Here is a 15,321-nt window from a genome sequence, read left to right as displayed (position 1 = left end):
TAGAAGTTGAATAATCGCATCCAAGTAACGTACATGAAAAGGTACCAGGGGCGTGGGATTATTAAATCAGTAGGGCTTTCATTGATAGCTTGGATGTACATACACTCAGGTGACTAATTTGGTATATATTTGCTCGGGATAAACTGGACTGTGCGTGAACTGGATCTGGATCCGGGTCTGCCTTCTTGATCTGATGTGATCTGATCGCATGTTGTGTTTCCACTAAGCGCCATCTTGTGCTATTCGCTGCCTCGCCTGACCTCATGTCCAGACCTGTGTGCGCCATGGGGTCTTTACGACGCACTCAGCTGCTAGGCTGTATAGCGCCGCCTGCCTGTCACCTTGGCAGGAAGGACGGGCACCGCGGGGAATCGAACCCGGTACCTTTAGATGACAGGACATGACCGACGTCGGCGGCGATCCGACCCTGGCTGTAGCGGGTCGCGCGGAGAGGCCTCCCTTGTACCGTCGGGTGGATGGACCACGTGGGCCGAGCGGTCATGTCATCGGTGCTTCTCGGGGTGGGAGGGGGGAAGGGGCGCTTCCGGTTCGCCGCTCAGCAGCAGGCGACTAGGCGGCAGCGTTGACGGCGGCAGCAGCAGCGGTAGCAGACGGCAGCGGCCGGGCCGGGCACACTGCCCAACACTCGGAAGAGCTACCTTCTCTCAGAACAAACTGGACCTGTTCCTTTTGCCAGCGGGCGAAGGTGGCGCTGTTTAATGTTTTTATGTGTGTGTATGTGTGCGTGTTGTGGAGGGGGGCGGGGGCTGATTGTTGAAAGAGGCTGCTGCTTTAGGCGGCATCCGTGTCCGGCAGCTTGGCCGTGAATGCCTGACAGAGCCGGTCATAATGTGGCACCTTGGGCGCCCGCATGCTGCTTTCTGTCCCGGCCGGGCCGCCTCGCTGAAGAGCACGGCTGGCTTCACCATCCGGCAGCCTGATTAGCTCCGTGTTGACTTTGTCCAACTCACGATCAGCATGACAAGGTCTGCGACATGTGCGTGTGTGGTCAACGCGGTGGCGTAGTGAAACGCACCACAGCGTGGCAGCCTGACCGGACCTGCTGGGTAGCGCAGTAACCTACTGGTGCTCGCACACGGCTCCTACACGTGCCCGGTGTCTGACTTGCACTTGCCGGGTGGCGCGGTAACCTACTGGTGCTCGCACACGGCTCCTGTACGCGCCCAGTGCCTGACCTGCACCTGCTGGGTGGCGCAGTAACCTACTGGTGCTCGCACACGGCTCCTGCACGTGCCCGGTGTCTGACCTGCACCTGCTGGGTGGGTCAGTAACTTACTGGTGCTCGCACACGGCCCCTGCACGTGTCCGGTGTCTGACTTGCACCTGCTGGGTGGGTCAGTAACTTACTGGTGCTCGCACACGGCCCCTGCACGTGCCCGGTGTCTGACCTGCACCTGCTGGGTGGGTCAGTAACTTACTGGTGCTCGCACACGGCCCCTGCACGTGCCCGGTGTCTGACCCGCACCTGCTGGGTGGGTCAGTAACTTACTGGTGCTCGCACACGGCCCCTGCACGTGCCCGGTGTCTGACCTGCACCTGCTGGGTGGGTCAGTAACTTACTGGTGCTCGCACACGGCTTCTGCACGTGCCCAGTGTCTGAGCTGCACCTGCCGGGTGGGTCAATAACCTACGGGTGCTCGCGCACGGCTCCTGCACGTGCCCGGTGTCTGACCTGCACCTGCTGGGTGGGTCAGTAACTTACTGGTACTCGCGCACGGCTCCTGCACGTGTCCGGCGCCTGACCTGCACCTGCTGAGTGGTACAGTGACCTACTGGTGCTCGCACACGGCTCCTGCACGTGTCTGGTGTCTGACCTGCACCTGCTGGGCAGCGCGGTAACCTACTGGTGCTCGCACACGGCTTCTGCACGTGCCCGGTGTCTGACCTGCACCTGCTGGGTGGGTCAATAACCTACTGGTGCTCGCGCACGGCTCCTGCACGTGTCCCGCGCCTGACCTGCACCTGCTGATTGGTACAATGACCTACTGGTGCTCGCACACGGCTCCTGCACGTGTCTGGTGTCTGACCCGCACCTGGCGAGTGGTGCGGTAACCTACTGGTGCTCGCACACGGCCCCTGCAGGCCCTGGCTGGCAACCATTACGCATGCAATATGGATCGGCTGTAATTGTACAGCATTCTTGGTTGTGATCCTGGCAGGCCGGACCCGTGCGTGGGTCGTCTGCGCAGTGACGCGCGTTGAGAAGTAGCAATGTTCGCTTCAACGCCCCATCGAGTAGTAACGAGCAGCAATTCGTAATCGTCCGAGGCTCTTTCTGCGCTCAGATGGGGCGTCAAAGCAGCTGCGGCTGCCATTGGGAGCGGGGGGGGGGGGGGAGGGGAGTTTCGTATATTCGAAAGGGCTGAATCCCCCCCACACACACATACATATATTCTTGAATGGTAGCATCAGCCCGGAGATGCAGTGTGGAAGACGATTTCCTTGCACCTTCAATGTCTCCCCTCCAGCCACTTAAGCAAGATCCACCGCTGGCAGCGGAGCCGCCGGCGCCCACCTCTCCAACGCCGTCCGCGCCCTGTTGCCGTCCCCCGCGGCGCTGGAGGCGGCATTGGTCCGCTGGCGTCTTGCCCCCCCCCCCCCCTCTCCCCTTCACCGCGCTGTTGCGGTTTGTGGTATAGCTCAGGCCGTAGGGGCTCATGCATCGCGAGTGTCACCTGTGGACGCTATCGCAAACACAATGTACAGAGAGTGTACAGAAGTACCAGCGCTGGTCATTACGTTAGAAAAAGCACTGGCTTCGCCCAAAGCGTGAAACAGGTGACGCGTTTTGGTTGAAGGATATAACCTGTCATGGCGGCAAACAAGTCACTCAGATTAGACCGCCAGCGGTAGTTCACTCGCTAGAAGCCGACATGAGCGCAAGACTCAATGTAGGCTATATCCCTCGGATTAAATTGTTTTTAGTAACACACGTTGTTCGAAGTACTTGTTTGTGTTTCAGTTTCTCCGCGTAATAAACATGTTCATCAATGCGTCATTGTTTGATTACGTCATTGTACCTTGCACAACACTGATGAGAGCCGATTGACGGCCATTATATCCTGAAACTGTGCTCACGAACGCCAGGTATGCACGACTCGGTAATTATATTTTGTTTTGTCCTTGATCGCCGCATGGCTAATGAAATGGCAGGATTCGAATGACGTCATTATGGTGTCATGGGTGCCTGATCGACCTTAAAATAGTCTTCCCAAAGTAGCCTGCACATTTTCGCGAGCGTGCAGCTAAAAAACTAGAGACGCTCAGCTTAAGAAGGGCAGCTCCGTTGACTGCACGGAATGATCTTCAAGATGGATATTTTAGTTCCAACCCCATACAACTGAGAATACTTTCTTTAAAGTATGCCGCGGATGTTCGCGAGCCCGCCCGGCTTTTTTACTGGCTTCAAACGGAGCGGTCGAATCTGCCCTTTGACTACAGTGAAGTAGGAATTTCATTGGACGGAAGGGTTGTGACTAAGTGATTCAGAAGCAGCCCTTTAGGCAGGAACGTCTGGACTCGGCGCAGTGGATTAGCAATGGCACCGCTCATTTCCAGCCCTGTTTAGCCACAGCCCTGCGCTTGTTTAGTAGGGGTGGCCGCCAGGAACTGCGTGTCCAGCCTCTGGCGGCTAGAGATTAGCGTCTGAACTGGGCCGGCTCTGCTTTGCCTCTCGCGCGCCTCCGCAGATCGACGTTACGGACGTCCGCGCCGGCCGGGTAAGGTGGTCTGGCCTCTGCACGTGGCGGGTCATGTGGTTTGGCCTTCGCGCCGGCCGGGTCAGGCGATCTGGCTTTTGCGTCTGCGGAGTCAGGTGGTCTGGCCTTCGCGCCGGCCGGGTCAGATGATCTGGCCTCCGCGCCTGCGAGCTCAGGTGGTCTGGCCTCCGCGCCTGTGGTCTCAGGTGGTCTGGCCTGGCCTCCTCGCCGGCCGAGTCAGGTAGTCTGGCCTCCACGCCTGTGGTCTCAGGTGGTCTGGCCTCTGCGCCTGCGGGGTCAGGGGGTCTGGCTTCCGCACCTGTGGTCTCAGGTGGTCTGGCCTCTGCGTCTGCGGGGTCAGGTGGTCTGGCCTCCGCACCTGACGGGTCAGGTGGTCTGGCCTCCGCACCTGACGGGTCCTGTAGCCTGGTCTTCGCGCCGGCCGGGTCAGGCGGTCTGGCCTTCGCGTCTGCGGGGTCAGGTGGTCTGGCCTCCGCACCTGACGGGTCAGGTGGTCTGGCCTCCGCACCTGACGGGTCCTGTAGCCTGGTCTTCGCGCCGGCCGGGTCAGGCGGTCTGGCCTTCGCTTCTGCGGGGTCAGGCGGTCTGGCCTTCGCGTCTGCCGGGCCAGGTGGTCTGGCCTCCGCGCCTGTGGTCTCAGGTGGTCTGGTCTCTGCGTCTGCGGGGTCGGGGGTCTGGCCTCAGCTCCTGCCGGGTCAGGTGGTCTGGCCTTCACGTCTGCGGGGTCAGTTGGTCCGGCCCTTGGCTACGCCGGCTTCGGGCAGACTACAGACGCTCAGCCGCGCCCATCGGCTGAACGACGCTGGACGTGCTCGGGCCGGGACCGTCCGGTCACGTGACTGGATTGGACCGTCTGGCCATCCGGTGGAACTGATCGTCGATTGGAGAGCAGGCTGACACAGTTTAAGGCTATCACTGGCCGCTTTCGGAGAGTAAAAATAACGCAGCCATTGAAAAGTTCGGCCACTGAAAACAAGAGCAGTACGGTTGGTGGAGTGTCAAGTTTGGGACAGCTCTTCATTGGATAGCGTCGTGTGTATGTAGTCCTTTGGAGGCTTTGGGCACTTTTTGTCCATAGCCTCAATCTGCAAGGTACTTGATTTGACGTTAGTAAGCTTTGTATCTCTTTCGATGTCTTGCCCCCCCCCCCCCCTCCCCACAGCCACAAGCCCTCAACCCGTGTATTGGCCCCCTCGAATACGTGGCGCAAATCACCACAGGGGCCACTCCGGAGCACCAAAAAAGCCTAAAGCCACTTCAATAAACCTCGTATCCCACCATGAATTATACGAGGCTTCGCCCTTGTTGCCGACTGTCGGATAATTTGGGGCTTCACCCTTGTTGCTGACTGTGGGATAATTCATGGCTTCGCCCTTGGTGCTGACTGTGGAATAATTCGAGGCTTCGCCCTTGTTGCCAGAACGTGCGTTCATTCATGCCACACCGATCGGAACCGAGGTTTTCGTGCACATCACCTTCAGTGTTTCTTCAAAATTTGCGTGCATTTAGATTCTATGGAGCAATGAGCGTGTGTAATTATTTTGCCCTGGCTGACCTCGGGTCACGCCTAGGGGTCATTGAACTTGTTAGGTAGGTACGTGGCTATGTAGGTAGATCTTGGTAAGCATTGACCGGCTGTACGACATAAGTGCTACAACAAAAATCCCTACCGGCAGCAGTGCTACGCCATTCCTTCTACTGGCAATACTTATACACGACATTAGCGCTACGCGACAGGACTTACACTGCACAAGCTGATACTCGTCATTAATTTTACTGCAAACGCTTGAACAGTCATTACTCATACACACCTTAATTTCTACTGCAAAAACCTGTACGCGACATTCGTGTCACACGGCAAAACTTATCCTTGGAAAAATTATCCTCATTACTTGTACTGCGAAAACAGAGTCATTGCTCCTGCACGACTTCTACTGCAAAGACTTATGCGCGACATTAGTGGTACAGCAAAGGCTTGTGGCCAAGTCTTTGCTGTGGAACTAATCACTGGTATCTGTTTTTGCAGTATAAATTTCTTCGTGTAGTTTTTATGTCGTATATGAGCTTCTACAGTAGGAGAAATGTCGCATATGGGTGAAGAATGTGCGTGGATGTGAGTGAAGTGAATGTAAGTATTTGCGTTAGGAATGATGACGGGTATAAGTGTAAACGGCATAAGTTTCTGGTGTAACACCAATATGTACGTTCTTGCAGTAGAAGTAATGGCGCGCACAGGTAAAGGCTGTATAAGTTTCCCAGTACGAGAAATGTCGCGTATAGCTGATGTCGCTGCACTGCTGTCGGTGGGAGCTGGTGCCGCCGCGCTAATGCCGCGACTCCGCATTGGCCATATGGTCAGCACATACCGAGATATCTGCAGCTTCCGTAGCATCGGGCAGGGCTGTGGCACGCTAGCCGTGCACTCGCTCGTCAAAACGCCCGTGCGCAACTCACAATGTATTTAAGACAGCTTACAAAAGCAGAGCACTACGGTGGAGCACTGAGCCCGGCTAGAGTGGCCTTCATTTATTGGGGCTCAGTGTCGCGAGAGCCCCAATATGACCAGAGAATGTCCAATCTGCGAGGTTGGGGCCCGTGTGAGAGTACATAAATATGTCGGGGGACTGGGTGTGCGCTCCGTCGTCACCGGTCCCACCCGTGACGTCACTTACGACCCCATTTCGGGGGTCATCCCGCATCGATGCCACTGTGATCAGTATTCGTCTAGTGTATGATCAGTATTCATGTTCTTAGACTGGTATATCTGAGCACATATGTTCAATGGACATACCTGTCTTGAATTGCGCATATTAACGCATTTCTAAATAGTTAGATTGTTTCCGTGTGATCTGTACCTCCAGCACCTAGCTTCAGTTCATATACGCCACCCACCGGTTGCCGAGCGCAGGGGCTAAAAACTAGGCCAGAACCACGGGCGAGGCCGGCTTCTCCGGTGAACAGCTCTCCTCCCGAGATGGGGAGCCGTGTGCGATGCGGCGCGTACTGGGCGCACGCTGTGTTACTGCTGCCGTCCAGGTGTGTGACCGGTTGGGATAAGACCTGCGGTCGCTGAGGGGTCGGCCCGTAGCGGCTTCGGGTCCGCCGGGCCGACATGACCGCTGCCAGCTCAGGGGTGGCTGGCGGCGCCGCAACGGAGGGTCAGCGATCATCGGGTCTAGTTGTTGCGTCCTGATGGCGTTAATATGTTCCATTTATAGATCATTGGGCATAGCGTGTAGTCTCACTAGTGATGCAGTGTGACCTGAATGGCCCCTCGCTCAGGCCGGATTTGTGACTTCACGGGTCAAAACTGGTTTCAAGCAGAACGAAGGCGGTTTTCTGTCGACGGTATTGAGGCCTGTGCGTAACCAACGTGTGGTCTTCTACGCGGTCTAGACTATGCGGGTATGTCGGTGTCCTCCATGCGGGTGGTATGTATGCGCGGCGTTGAAATCTGCGGCTCCGAAATCGGAACAAAAGGACGTCGTACAGATGATTGTTCTGATGCATTCCGTGTAGAAGTCTCCGTCTCCTTTGTCAGGATGGCGCAAGCAGCCCGAACGCTGTAACTGGCCATGCAGCCCGGCTGGGCATTCCACTGCAAAGCCAAGGTTTGCGTCAGGCGGCGACACGCTCGGCGCCGGCGCTCTGCACCAGCTCGGTGACGTCAGTGGGCTTGCGTGACCGAGCGCGCAGCCCGAGCCGGAACAGCGGCGCCGAGCGGTGCGGCGTTTCCCGGCCTCCGGGACGGCCGGCCCGACACACCGGTCACATGGGACGCCTCGGCGCCAGCTGCGGCTCGGCCGAGTCGGAGACGCGGCTGGCGGCAGCGGACCCGCCGGTCGGAGGCGCGCGCTGGCGACCGTGTTCGCGTGCTGACACCGCCGTCCAGAACACGCGACCGTCCGTGGAAAAGCCCAGCGTCGTTTGGCCAGTCAACGGGAATCGGTATCCGGTGCGACCTCTGCACACATCCTTTTGTGGGCTGCGTTTTTCGGTGGCTACCGGGCGCGTTTCAAGCAAACGAGTCAGTAAGACAGTAGTAATAGCCGTATTCCTCGGAGAGAAACCGGGAGAATGGAGATATAGACAGGACAAAAGGAAAATGGAGATATACATGGTACGGCCCATCTATATCTCCATTCTAGTCGGCTTTTCTCCGAGGAATAAGGCTGTTACTTATGTCCTATCCACGTGAATAATGCTCCTCGCAAATGCACTGAACAGCCTACAAACGAGCCAGTGGCGTGCAACCGGCGGAGTCAGATGTGCATGCCGCGTGGAAACCGATCAGCCGCCGCGCGACGTCGGCGATCGTGCTCTGTCTGGAAGAGCAGGCCTGATTCCGCCCCCTCTCATACACGTGGCAGCACATGGTCCCTCTCGTGCACGCGGCAGGGTGCGGTTCCTCTCAAGTGCGCGACAGCACATAGCCCCTCGCGACTGGTTACCGTTGCCAACATCGAGACAGTTGGCGCTTGCTGGAAGCACGCGATGTGCTTCGCCGACACGCTCACTGGAAGTTAGGGAAGGCGGGCGCCAGGCCAGGACTAGCGGGCTTTGTAACAACGTTCCAGATGTCCAAACGCGTTGAAGTGTGAAACGCTATGTCCCCTTCGTTTGGGAGTTAGGCGTGGGAGGAGGCGACGTCTTCGGGCATGGGTAATGGGTATTTACGCGTGAAGCAATGTCCTGCCGTGCTCGGGGTCGGCTGGGTCGATGCGTCGGGTTCGCGCTGACAGGTGGGTCGATCCCCTTAATGTGGCCGAAGATTGGCATCTCAGGAATGTCTTAACTCAGGCACTCCTTACTGACAGGTTAAGAAAGTCCTAGACCGGAGTTATGCAAGGTACAGAAATGGTATGCAAAACGAAAAAAGCGTAATTTATGTTGGCGTTTGTAACATTGTCAGTGTAGCACAAATAAGACGAGTTAATATGACGATACGTTATTTGTGAATAGATAATGATAACGATGATAATGCTAAGGACAGAATTGTCACTTATACCTTAGAGTTGCATTAATACTTGAATATCTTAAAGATCAAGCAAAACGCTGCGGCTTCCAGCGGACTGAGTGACGGCCAGAAAGCCGGAAGTACTTACCTGGAAAGCTATGTTCATCGCGGGACGACATTTTTGGTGAAATGCACAACAAAACCCTTGTGGTCGTGCCGCCTAAGTTAATAGGTGTTTACATGAGAATTCTGAAGTTGTACTTGTTTTAAAAAAGGCTGTTATGGTCTTTGCGGCCTGTCAGTCTGCATTCTAAACCGTGGACCCCGGTCCTGATTTACATAAGCGACCGCGTACTGTTGGCCCAGAGGTCGGAGATGGTCCCAGGTATTTGTGTCACTTTCTAGAACGGTTGGGAGAAGGGCTCAGCCGACAGGGCTGACCTAACCTGCCCCACAAACTTTTGTCTCCAGATAGTCCACTTCAATATGCGTCCCGGGACTTCTAAGAAAGATAGTTTTTTGTCTATTCAAAAATATTTGACTGCGGAGGAAGCGACGCATTGCATTGTGCAGTTGCATTCGCCCATTACATTACATCGCGTTTATATCGACATGCCAGTCACGAACCGAGGGAAGCTGCCCTCATGTGAGATACTTAGATTGCGTGGTAATCCACCAAAACACCTGTAATTAAAACGACCTGATATCGTCAGCGGGAATAGCTCTCTTTGATCGCCCCGGACGCCGTCTCTCTATGGAATGTGGTCCGGGTCGCGGAAGGACGATTTTATTCAGAGTGGCGTGACCTGGCACCAGCGGATGAGAGGCCATTGACAATATCTTGTGCCTGATAGGAGATATCTGTATCTAAAACTCCAACTCAAGAGGCACAACCTTCTCAACAGGCATGCTGAAAACTGGAAGGATAGACAATGTAAAGGCTGGTGACCAGTGTAGCCGTCTTAAAGGCTGGTGACCAGTGTAACCGTCTTGAAGGCTGGTGACCAGTGTAACCGTCTTGAAGGCTGGTGACCAGTGTAACCGTCTTGAAGGCTGGTGACCAGTGTAACCGTCTTGAAGGCTGGTGACAAGTGTAACCGTCTTAAAGAAGCGCGATCAGTGTCTTACCATGAGTTGAAAGTATCGCTTTGGTAAAGGGAATCGTGGCGAATGTGAAAAATATCACACTTTGTATAATAAAAAGCTGGCTTGAGTATGTTTACCCTCAAACTGCTAGCGTTGTGGCTGCCATATATGCCTATTGCACTACATATAATTAGTGGCCCAAATCTGGTATAGCATTAGCGATGGAAACTTTTCACCATTTGAATGGTCGGGCTCATCGCTCAAACTCCACTTTACACCCCGCTTATTCGTTAGACCTCGTTCCTTCAAACCAGCAATCAGGCACAACACGTACCACAAACAACACGGACCTGTGCCGGCTACGGCTAAATCCTCCCATCACAGTTACCCTTGAGCCTCGCACAAAAACAAGACTTTAGGTATCTATTCTCCGCCTGTCCCAGTTAGCCCCTCAATGCGTTCGTTGCAGAACAAGTGATGTCCGATTGCCAACAAAACAACGTACTTTGCACAATGCACTTTACAGATCATCTGATTGGGCGACCGAGTTTGGAGAAGAAGCAAACAAGTGATTTTATTTTTTACTGTAATGCACAGTTGTGCTGCACTCTGAGCTGCGCAGCCGTGCTACAGCAGCTGGCCATTCTCTCAGCACGGTCGTGCTGCACGCCGTGCTGTGCAGTTGTGCTAAACGCTGAGCTGCGCAGCCGTGCTACATCAGCTGGGCATTCTCTCAGCGCGGTCGTGCTGCACGCTGAGTTGCGCGGTTGTGCTACACTTTGAGCTGCAATGTCGTGCTGCAGCAGCTGGGCATTCTCTAAGCGCAGTCGTGCTACACGCTGAGAGAATGCCATCTGTCAAGAGGAATCACTTCGTGAATCACTCCAGATGATGTGAAAATCGTAATTTACGCTCTTTTTGGTACATCCCATGCAAATCAGCGATGGCGACGCCTTGAAGGCGATTTTTCTTCGAAGTTTTTTGCTTCACTGCTGGTCTAGTCAATTCTGGGAAGGCCTCGTGTAGTGGGGCTCACGAAAGTGGGAATGAGTAGGCGCCTGTTAGGCCACAGCGGAGACTTAAATGACGGTCGGACCTGGTCTTAGGCGTAGACAGGAGCCAGGGCCCATGCAGAAATAAAACAGGGAAAAGGGGAGGCCCAATAATTTTTGCCCTGGGCTTTTAGGTCCTTTCCTTGCACACCTGAAGAGAACGCGGAGCTAAAGAGCTTGAGTTTCTACTGTCCTATTCTACTTCTTCGTCGTTATCTCCCTCTAAGTTTCCATTTGCAACCGTCCATCAGTAGTTTTGACACGTGCCAGGGCTTTGAGGGTCCGGCTGTGTAGAGGTTAAGCTGCTCGTTCGCGAAACCGGAGGTACGGGGGCTCGATTCCCCGTTGTGCCCACTTTTCCCGTCAGGGTGAAGGGAAAGACGACGGCATCAGCATCTGAGTACGTCGTGAAGGCCTAATGACACACAGAGCTTAACGGTCACCAACTTGATTCAGCTGTTTAAACCGTGAGCCCTTTACAAACGGAATGATTGGGGAAATTAGCACCATGTGTGTAACAGCAAGGTTAGCGTACGGTGCACACTGTACTATGCAGGATTCATGCCAGTTACGGAAGGTGCGAGCTCATCGGTAAGGAGCCCTCCGTCCGCGTCACGCCCTACCTTACAGCACGAGGGCCGCGTTTTGGATCGAAACTGAGATGTGAACGCACGCGCCCGGACAAGGCTCGATGAGATGAAATTCACATCGGGGTGCCGGTAGTATAGTGGTCAACGCGTCTGCGTTAACCCCTGCGCGTCTGGGAAACCAGAGGCACGGGGTTCGATTTGCCCGCGATGCCCGTCCTTCCTGCCAGACTGAGAGGCAGGCGACGCCACATTGCCTCAGCAGCTGAGTGCGTCGTAAAGCCCCAGTGACACACACACACACACCACACACACACACACACACACACACACACCACGCACGCACGCACGCACGCACGCACGCACGCACGCACGCACGCACGCACGCACGCACGCACGCACGCACGCACGCACGCACGCACGCACGCACGCACGAAATTCACGCCAAAGGACTTCGATGCACACCTGCATATTGTCTTTTTAGTTCTATAAGAGCATTTTATGTAGAACACGTCAATCCAGGGCAAATGTGGCCATTCATGCTTACCAACTTGAGACGAGCTCCATTGACGGTAAGTGTCGTCAGGGCCTAACCGCCACGCTTGCGGCGAATTTGCCGGCCCGAGCGGGCACATGAGTTGGTCGCAGGCACAATTTTCGCCGCGACATCCGAAATGAGATGTTACTGTTTTCATCATTGACTAGCTTCTTCTGTACGCTTAAAAGTTAATCAAAATGAGTTGCCTGCTGCATGTTTTTGTTAACCTGGGTGTACGTCTGGTGTCCTGAACAGTGACATTTACTGCCGATTATTTTTTGCATTAGCCTCCAGAGGTGACTGCCTTAACTAAAATCAAAAGAGCATGTGGCTTAGCCGTCATGTGTCTGTTTTCCTGCAGCGAGGAACATGTTGTCCTGCTTGCTTTGATAGCGTGAACAGTATCTGGAATGGGTCTCTGTGGCCTGTAACCAGTTTGAGTCTATAGGAACGGTTCATCGACCGAGATTGACGTGCATAAATGTACATATGGAATATAAATTTGTCGTGTTTGTCGGAAAACTGTGAAAGGACTCTCTGTTTTACATTATTTTGCGTGAAAAAGTAGTGACCCTACCGTGCATGTTTTCCGACTAAATTAGCTGTTTGCACACAAAACATCGAAGCACATGCACAAACAACTTGATGCACAATTTATATTGCCTGCAGGTACGTGCCAACTTGTCATGTTTAGGTGTAGCTCGTTGATTGGATGGCCAGCTGGCAATGGAATGTGCTGCTTTTACCTGATGGCAATCACACGAAGGGCCGTCTTTAAAACACGCTGGTGCCCGTGTTTTTTAACGCGTGCCGGCCGCTGCCGGTATTGGCAATTTGTGATCGTTTTTGCCAGCCCTGTTTTTACGCTACCGACCACGTCAGCACCGGTACCTTAATCGAAGTCCGTCACTGTCGATCTCTTCGCGTGAGTCATGGCCTGCTGGGTGTACACGGCACTGTGGGTCTGACTCATGCCTGCTGGGTGTACACGGCACTGTGGGTCTGACTCATGCCTGCTGGGTGTACACGGCACTGTGGGTCTGACTCATGCCTGCTGGGTGTACACGGCACTGTGGGTTTGACTCATGCCGCTGGGTGTACACGGTACTGTGGGTCTGACTCATGCCCGCTGGGTGTACACGGTACTGTGGGTCTGACTCATGCCCGCTGGGTGTACACGGCACTGGGTTTGAGTCATGCCTGCTGGGTGTACACAGCACTGGGCCTGAGTCATGTCTGCTGGGTATACACGGCAGTGTGGGGCCTGAGTCATGTCTGCTGGGTATTCACGGCATGTGTGGTCTGAGGTCATGCTGCTGGGATAACACGGCCAAGTGTGGGTCTGAGTCATGACTGCGGGTATACACGGCAGTGTGGGTCTGAGTCATGCCTGGGGTGTTGCGACGGCAGTGCTGGTCGGTCATGCCTGCTGGGTATACACGGCAGTGGGTCTGAGTCATGCCTGCTGGGATGTGCACGGCAGTGTGGGTCTGAGTCATGTCTGCTGGGTATTACCACGGCAGTGTGGGTCTGAGTCATGCCTGCTGGGTGTGCACGGCAGTGTGGGTCTGAGTCATGTTGCGGGTATGCACGGCAGTGGGTCTGAGTCATGACCTGCTGGGTATACACGGCAGTGGGTCTGAGTCATGCCTGCTGGGTATGCACGACAGTGGGTCTGAGTCATGCCTGCTGGGTATACACGGCAGTGGGTCTGAGTCATGGCCTGCTGGGTCTAACGGCAGTGGGGGATCTCGTCATCGCGCTGGGGTGACTATACTCAAAATGTGTTTACACCCTTACACTTCTCTTTTGGCGTAAATGCGGGGACGGGTGTTGCCATACGCCGGCGGCTTCCGCTCCGGCTGGTCACACTGGATGTATCTTGTCGACCAACACCCGGCTGTAGGCGACTTCATCAGGGACGTGTGAACTGAATTGAATCCCGAACTTCGGGAGACTCAGTGTCGACCTGGTCACAGGGCGGCCGAGAGTCGCGCGGTGGCACGGCACGGCAAAGGCCCTGTCGCGCTATAGAGATAGAGCCCGAGGTAAAGTGGGTTCGTTGAACCTCCACTGTAATAATCGGATGATGGGCTCCGGAGTGCTAGCAAGAAATTTAGCTCAGGAGGGAATTTGATTCAAAATCCGTCCCATCGAAAGCGTTATTTCCAGCGCTGCTTTTCATTCTCTAACTGAACTGGACTATAATCTGAACTAATGCTGCCGCGGAAAAAATATCCGACCTTGTTTTCACGTGAGGTCTTACAACAAGGAAATTCTGGTCTCGAGCTAAAAAAGGTATTTGATTGTTACTTATACCCGTCACAAAGCCATCAAATATAAAATGGTTCACCCCTAATATCTAATGTTCTCCTCACTCGAGACAGCCATTGTGAGGTTATGGGTCGAGTTACGCCGCCGCCGCCGCGCTCTCCATGGCGTCACCACTGCGCGGCAGGTTTAAAACATATACTATTGTGTGATGCTCAACTTTTCGTACGCTTTTGTACTATTCCAGCCAAAAATGTTGGGCACAAAGCCAACGTTAGGGGAGAGGCGACTTAACAAATGGGGACGGGTTTAGGGCTCCACGAAAGAACGCAAATCGACACCCTTACATGAAGCACTGAGATCAGCAACGCGAACTTGCCAGCAGAGAAGGCTGTTTTGAAATCCGTAGTGCGTACAAATGGACCCACTGTACCCTGCGGTTCTTTGCGTGCATGATGTGCGTACTGACTAACAACCCGCGGCAGAGCGCCAGCAGTCTGAGCGCAAACGCAGCCAAGTTTCAATCAACGGTCCGCTGTTGTTCGCGGATGCCGTCGTATTTGTCACAGCCTGTACCGCGGACGTCCATTCGAAAGTACTTCGAAAAAGCGCTCGAATTTTTCGAACAATGGGCGACTAAAATTGAATTATCTTGATATGCTCCAGATATCTCGGGAAGCATTCACCCGCCACATTCCATTCAAGCGCCTGAAAACGGGCTGATCGTCGATATGTGTCGTCAGTCAGCAGCCAACAGACACCTTGGATTATCTATGTCATGGTTAGAGTGACTCATTTTCTGACCAGACGAACTACTTCCATTAGCTCGTAGCCAGCATCTCTGCAGGTATCACTTAGCTTGCTGACTTAGCACTCAACACCCTGTTGTAAGTCGTTCCCTAAAATCCTATGGGGTGAAGTTTCGGGAGGCTGCAGCTCGTATATGTCGTCCGTCGATTCACCGTTTGCACTAAACCCCCAGCGAGCACACACACACACGCATCCACGTCGGCTCCAAACCTCCCCAGCGAGCACACACACACACGCATCCACGTCGGCTCCAAACCTCCCCAGCGAGCACACACACACA

General features: G+C 54.5%; 1 protein-coding gene across 1 annotated transcript in view; it reads right to left on the bottom strand.

Moving 5' to 3' along the window:
* Nucleotides 1–792: 792 nt before the first annotated feature.
* LOC119100243 (peroxisomal targeting signal 2 receptor) overlaps nt 793–15,321 on the bottom strand; it is a 21,168-nt gene continuing 6,639 nt past the window's right edge. Inside the window, exon 6 of the mRNA XM_037223350.1 lies at nt 793–831. Within this exon, the coding sequence (XP_037079245.1) occupies nt 793–831 (39 nt within the window). The remainder of the gene's footprint in view (nt 832–15,321) is intronic.

The sequence above is a fragment of the Pollicipes pollicipes genome, unplaced genomic scaffold (assembly GCF_011947565.3).
Source record: "Pollicipes pollicipes isolate AB1234 unplaced genomic scaffold, Ppol_2.1 Scaffold_4881;HRSCAF=5763_pilon_pilon_pilon, whole genome shotgun sequence".
NCBI classification, from domain to species: domain Eukaryota; kingdom Metazoa; phylum Arthropoda; class Thecostraca; order Pollicipedomorpha; family Pollicipedidae; genus Pollicipes; species Pollicipes pollicipes.
Note: the sequence above shows the minus strand (reverse complement) of the source record. Positions and strands in the feature narration are given on the sequence as shown.